The sequence below is a fragment of the Oryza sativa genome, chromosome 1, assembly GCF_034140825.1.
Source record: "Oryza sativa Japonica Group chromosome 1, ASM3414082v1".
In the NCBI taxonomy this organism is placed as follows: domain Eukaryota; kingdom Viridiplantae; phylum Streptophyta; class Magnoliopsida; order Poales; family Poaceae; genus Oryza; species Oryza sativa.
This window is the reverse complement of record NC_089035.1, coordinates 1,267,842-1,273,705: the sequence shown is the minus strand read 5'-3', so window position 1 is coordinate 1,273,705 and position 5,864 is coordinate 1,267,842. Positions and strand designations below refer to the sequence as shown.

Here is a 5,864-nt window from a genome sequence, read left to right as displayed (position 1 = left end):
GGACCATGTATTAATAGTGTAGTATGTAACTATTGTATGAATGAACGGTTAGATTGGCTATAAATAAATTGGAGCTAGTAGTTAGTTATTCTATTAAACTTGCTCTAAGGGCATCCACAGCGTCGTTCGACTCATGCCTGCCACGGGAGACGAACGAATCAAAGATTCGATAGTTGTAGTGGTAAAGTCGATCGGTGGGACCCACATAAATAAATATCTATTCAATCACTACCGTTCATCCTCCCTTGCGTGAGCTTCTAATGATATCTACATGGTCCATTCCTCTCTCGTGGGCAACAAATAGTTTTTTAAACGGTAGAGTTCGACTCTAAAGTAGATGTCGATTTAATCTCCGGCACGTAACAATCGATGGCCGTCCGTTCCTGATCCAACGATCTCACGATGGTAGATGAGCAGCCACGATGGGACACGTGGACGGTTAGATCGTCCCTAGCGTGTGATCGAACGGATGATAGCGGCAGGAACCGAGACACAATTAATAGGAATTGTGGGGTTTTTTTTTTTCCAAAAGAACCGATGATGTGGCGCGCTAAATCTTCAGCATTCCCACAGTGTTTAAGTAAAGTAATATTTGAAACGGTAGAGCTAGAAATGAAAATGACATCGATAATAATGGAAAATCAGAAACGGAACTATTCAAGGGAAACACATCAAAAGAAGTAATTCTACTGTTTTCAACAAATTACCTATACCGGATGGTTCGGTCGATGCAACTTCAGAAAGGCGAGTCAGTCCGTAAGTAATTTCTATGCATTTGATCCAATTATCAGACTCACGTACGTTTGAATTTGATAAACGGTTATAAACAGCTGCAATGCATATGAACATACTCCTGCTGTCCCAAAAAATCAAATCTATGATTGACATCCAGATTCGTTGTATTATGATATGTCACATCCAGTACTAGATTGTTTTTTAAGTGACGGAGAAAGTATATGTTTTGATTGATATATGGCTACATGTCTCTAGTTATACGGTTATACACGAGTTGTACAATTGGGTTGTACGTGTAGCAGTACTCATTTCCGAGATTGTTTTCATCCATGTACTCCACATTACTGTTGTTAAAACCCTAGGGAATAGTTCTTATCATAACCTACTATCATTAGTACTAAACTAAAATTTGGCATTATTGCTAGTTTGCTACTGCTAATGGCCAAGTGTCAGGTTGATCCGGACTCAGGAGGTCTTCTTGTCAATGCAAATGCCAAGAATGATCTCCTTGTGCTCCCCGTGCAGCATCTTGGGTGGCACGGCCAAGAACGTCGCCTCCTCCACGGCGACGCCGCCGGGCGCCACGCCGCTGCTCGCCACCTCCATGTCCACCATGACCATGTCCGCCTTGCCGCTCGCCGCGCCCGCCACCGCCGCCGCCGCCGCCGCCGGCGCGTTCGCCCACATCTTGCACCTGTACCGCGCCGCCGTCTCCGCGCTCGCCGCGACGCGCACCAACGTCACCGCGCTGGCCGCGCCGACCGCGGCCATGGCGAGGAGGAACACGCGCTTGTCCTCCTCCCCGACGAGCAGGCGCCGCCGCCGCTCAGACGCCGGCACGCGGAGACACAGGGCCTTGCCGTACTCGACCTTGTCCACGTGGCAGGAATGCGCCGCGGCGAGGTGTTCCAGGAGAGCCGGCGAAGCCGCAGCCGGGCTCCGGGCATGAGCACGGCGCGTGCGGGCACGCGCGCTGGTGGTCGTCGACGGCGTAGTAGGTGACGTAGCTCCGGCAGCCGTGCGCCTGGTAGGGGCACTGGATCTTGGTCGACGAGACGAAGGCCTCCATGGCGCGAGAGCGGGCGTAGACGACGCCGACGCCGACGCCTTCGCACGAGTGGCACCGGCCGCCGGCGACCTTGCCGCGGCAGTTGCTGCAAGCCATGTGCCCAGCATCGCACTGCATAAATCGATGGACAAAGAAAGAAACGATTCATATGAATGCAACCATGAAACAAGAAATGGATGAAGCATCAGACATTGCAGCAACAAGCAAGGAACCTGGAAGATTGGAGGCTTCAAGGGGAGAAAGCAGATGGGGCAGTGAAGCATGGCCATGTCGATCCTCACGGCGATGGCCTCCGGCTCCGGTGCCACAACCATCGCGCCTGCTTCTTGTTTCCCCGGCCGGCCGGTCACCGCCGCCGCGGCGATCATCGTTCTCCATCGAGAAGGCTTCCGTTTTCTTTGCAATGCTGAAGATTGATTTCTCTATCTTTTTTTTGATGTTTGTCAAACTCTCAGAGCAATGGCATGGCTGGTCCCTTGTCAATCTGCCAAACCACGCAGTGTTGTGTTGCCGTGTACTAGTAGGGTGAAGAACAAGTAGAAAGAGCTCTACCCTCTCAGTACCAAAAAAACTCAATTGTGTGTCAGATTCAAATCTAGAATTGAGTTTTCTTTTTGGACGGAGGGAGTATGAAAAAAAAAGAAAGAACTGTTAGATGGATCTCCCTCCCCTTGAGCCCAACGGCTCAAGGGGGCCTTGACCCGCGCCCTGATCGGGGGCGCCCAGCCCAATGGCTGGTGGGCCCCCGTCACACTGTGCCATATAAAGAGGGGTGGAAGACGGGACGGCATAACGACACAAGGAACGAGGTTCGTCGCCGCCGCCGCCACTCCACCCCATAAACCCTAACCGATCGAGGGGGCGCAGCCAGTGACGGGACGGGACCGGCCGCGCCACGACCTCGCCGGGATCCCCTACGACCACCACTGCCGCGCAGCACCGTCGCCGTCACGACCGCCATCGCCGCCGCCGCCCACGTCAAGCAGAGCGACGACAACGACGATGGCTGGGACTTCCTCTTCATCCAACGCGTCAACCGGTCACATCCCTAAACCCTTTCCCTTATTCTCTATTGTTGTTCAATCATCCATCGCAAATAGAACCACCCGACTAGATCTAAACCTAGGTGATCCAATAGACAACCCTAACAATGGTATCAAAGCCACCCTAGAGTTTAGATTGGTTGGGGAAAGAAATCCAAAAGAAAGGCAAAGAAAAGCAAACGATCCAACGGATCGAAAAGATCGAAACCCTAACCCTAATCTTACCTCGTCGCCGGCCGTCGTTGACGCCGGCCACGGAGGGGGAGAGGGGCAAAGAGGCACCGCCGAGGAGCCACTCGACAGCCGCGTGCGCACCCGCGGGTGCACGCGCGCGCCGGCGAGGGGGCCCGCGGCGGCGCCACCATCTCCGTCGTCGCCGGTCTCTCACTCTTCACTCGCGTGGAGGGGTGAGACGGTGGGGGGGAGAAGAGAAAAGAATAGAGGGCGTGGCGGCGCGAGGGCGTCGGCCATGGCGCGGCGGCGCGAAGGCTGCCGGCGTCGGCGACGCCGCTCGGCACGGCGCACGCCCGCAAGAGAAAGGAGAGGGCGCCGCGGCACAACCGCTCGACGGCGGCGCACTCACCCTTGAGTGAGTGCGCGCATCGGCGAAGGGGAGTGCGACGGCGCCGCCGTGTCGCCATGCCGCCGCCGGCGCTGTGCTAGGGTTTCGGCGACGGCGACGCCGCTCCGTGCAACCGCAAGAGAAAGAAGAGAAGAGGAGCTAGGGTTTCGGCGCCGGCGGCCGGGGGCGGTTTTGTTTGCCCGATCCGCCCGCGCGACCGTCCGATCGAAACCCTAGCGATCGGACGGCCGACGGCGGCCGGACCGAAATCGGCCCATGTGGGAGCGCACGGCGAGCCACTTTCCCGGCCCAGGCCCAGGTTGCGGCCTGGGGAAAGGGGAGGGGGCGCCCGCCCGCGCGCAAGGCGGCCGTGGGCCGACTGGCAAAGGCCGAAAAAGTTCATTTTAGGTCCCTCGGGGCCGAATCAAAAGAAAGGAAGTTTAATAAAAGTCCCTCGGCCGAAGGAAGCATTTTCAATATGTTTAATGATTGTGTTTATTTCTAAGCAATTTGAACCAACGTGAAAATTGTTTAGAGAATAGATAAATGTGAGAAATGCTTCTGAACATGTATTTTGTATTTTTCATGCAAATTACAATAGAATTTTGAATTGTTTTACATGTATTATCTCTGTTTAAATTTGAACCAACGGGAGAATTTTACAGAGCGTAAACAACAGAGTTTTGTTACAATTTATATGAATTGTATATAGATCTTCCGCTGCAAATAGATGAAATTGATGAAAATTAGTGTTTCTAAAATTAAATTTCGAACCAACGGGAGATTTTAATTTTAGGAACATTAATTATGTGCTATGATGTTGTAATTTTTCTGACCAACGTTGATAATTGCAATGTTATAGTTATGGCTTTATGTGTTATGTCTATTTTCTGCCCAACGGTGATGTAGACTTAATACATAATAATTTTAATGTTAATTTTGTTCTCACAATACATGATTATCTTAGGTGGCTACTCCTTGATGGGTTACATTAAAGATATTCCGACCCTGAAAGGAGATAACTACGAAGAATGGAAAAGAGAACTCGACCTTGCTTTTATCTTGGGAGAGGTGGACTGGGTGTTGACTACCCCATGTCCTATAGAACCTGCTGAAATTTTCAGAGGTGAAAAAGAGTCAGATGCTGAATGGCAAAAGAGAGAGAGGGACAATGCTTCCCTCATCATGTCGTATGACATTGAGCATGCGAAATGGTCTTCAGCCAACAAGAATTGTTTGGCTGCGGTAAAGAACACGATTGAGCCAACCATATTGGGCTCAATCCCAGAGTATGACACTGTCTCTAAGTACCTCGAAAGTATAAAGAGCCAGTTTAGTGGTTCTTCAAAGTTTTATGCGACACAGCTGATAAAGCAGCTTGTTACAGAGAGGTACCATGGAGGTGGTGTAAAAGACCACATTCTTAGGATGAGCAATATGGCTTCCAAATTGAAGCAAAAAGATTTGGGCATCTCAGATGACTTTCTGGTCCATCTGGTTTTGTCCTCATTGCCAAAGAACTTTGACAACCTTGTTGTCAACTACAAAATAAGTACAGAGAATTGGAATATTGAAGAGCTCATCTCTAATTGTGTGCAAGAGGAGGAAAGACACAAAGAGACCAATGGTGACTCCATTAACCTTGTCAAAGATAACAAGGAAAAGAGCCACAGGTCACCCTCCTCAAAAGAAAAACAGCCTCAGCATCTGCCTCAGAAGCAACAGTTTACAGTTGAGACAAGATCAGTGTCTACATTGCAAGAAAAGACATTCCAAGAAAGATCATCCTGACTTCCTGACAGTGATCATGGCAAAGAAAGGTGAGAACATTATTACATTTGTAAAGAATCTCATTATGATTGGTTATTCTAGATCCACATGGTGGATTGATTCTGGAGCAACTATTCATGTGTGTAATTGTTTAAAGGGATTCCGTTCAATGAGGACTATGCAAAGAAGTGAAAGATCCATTAGAGTTGCCAATGGAGTTGAAGCAAAAGTTGAGGCTGGAGATCTTCGCCTAGAACTCGCGAATGGCTTCACACTTTTACTTCCAGACGTTTTTATGTTCCTTCTTTGCAAAGAAACTTGATAATAAGTGTATCCAAATTGGATTTTGATAGATATGATTGCCATTTTGGAAATGGCAAATGTGAACTATGGTATAATAATGAATGTATTGGTCTTGTGTTGCAAGATCAGCTTTATTTCTTTCTGAGAATGTGAATGTTGTGTCCTCGTTGACAAAAGAAAAGAAAGCGAACTTCTGATGTCTCATCGAAATTATGGCACTGTTGTTTATGCCATATTTCGAGGGGGAGAATTGAGAGACTGGTTAAGAATGTAGTTCTTCCTCCATTGGAGTTCTCTGTTTTAGAACAATGCATACAATGCATAGAATGCATCGGTGCCCAAAACACCGTATGAGCTATGGATCCTCCGTGTGTGGGGGAGT

The 5,864-nt window shown here is 49.5% G+C and overlaps 2 protein-coding genes across 3 annotated transcripts; one reads left to right on the top strand and one right to left on the bottom strand.

The window, feature by feature from the left end:
• Positions 1 to 1,052: 1,052 nt before the first annotated feature.
• Positions 1,053 to 2,279, bottom strand: LOC4326049 (uncharacterized). Of its 2 annotated transcripts, XM_066306935.1 has the most exons (2): positions 2,017 to 2,279; positions 1,053 to 1,915 (listed from the first exon to the last, which is right to left on the bottom strand). In XM_066306935.1, exon 2 carries the CDS (start codon positions 1,909 to 1,911, stop codon positions 1,201 to 1,203), a length of 711 nt encoding a protein of 236 aa, XP_066163032.1. In that variant the 5' UTR covers positions 1,912 to 1,915; positions 2,017 to 2,279; the 3' UTR covers positions 1,053 to 1,200. The 2 variants fall into 2 exon arrangements, with proteins under 2 accessions (XP_066163032.1, XP_025882779.1); XM_026026994.2 differs by having other exon boundaries at positions 1,053 to 2,230.
• A 421-nt stretch (positions 2,280 to 2,700) lies between these two features.
• LOC136355698 (uncharacterized) lies at positions 2,701 to 5,620 on the top strand. The gene is made up of 3 exons (XM_066308524.1): positions 2,701 to 2,843; positions 4,377 to 5,229; positions 5,337 to 5,620. Exons 1-2 carry the CDS (start codon positions 2,807 to 2,809, stop codon positions 5,198 to 5,200), a joined length of 861 nt encoding a protein of 286 aa, XP_066164621.1. The 5' UTR covers positions 2,701 to 2,806; the 3' UTR covers positions 5,201 to 5,229; positions 5,337 to 5,620.
• Positions 5,621 to 5,864: the final 244 nt, after the last annotated feature.

Bases quoted from the DNA above. Each gene is read 5' to 3' on its own strand.
- LOC4326049 (XM_026026994.2), bottom strand. From the start codon at position 2,172: ATGATCGCCGCGGCGGCGGTGACCGGCCGGCCGGGGAAACAAGAAGCA.
- LOC136355698 (XM_066308524.1), top strand. From the start codon at position 2,807: ATGGCTGGGACTTCCTCTTCATCCAACGCGTCAACCG. The intron at 2,844-4,376 runs GTCACATCCCTA...TGATTATCTTAG, and splicing joins TTCATCCAACGCGTCAACCG to GTGGCTACTCCTTGATGGGT.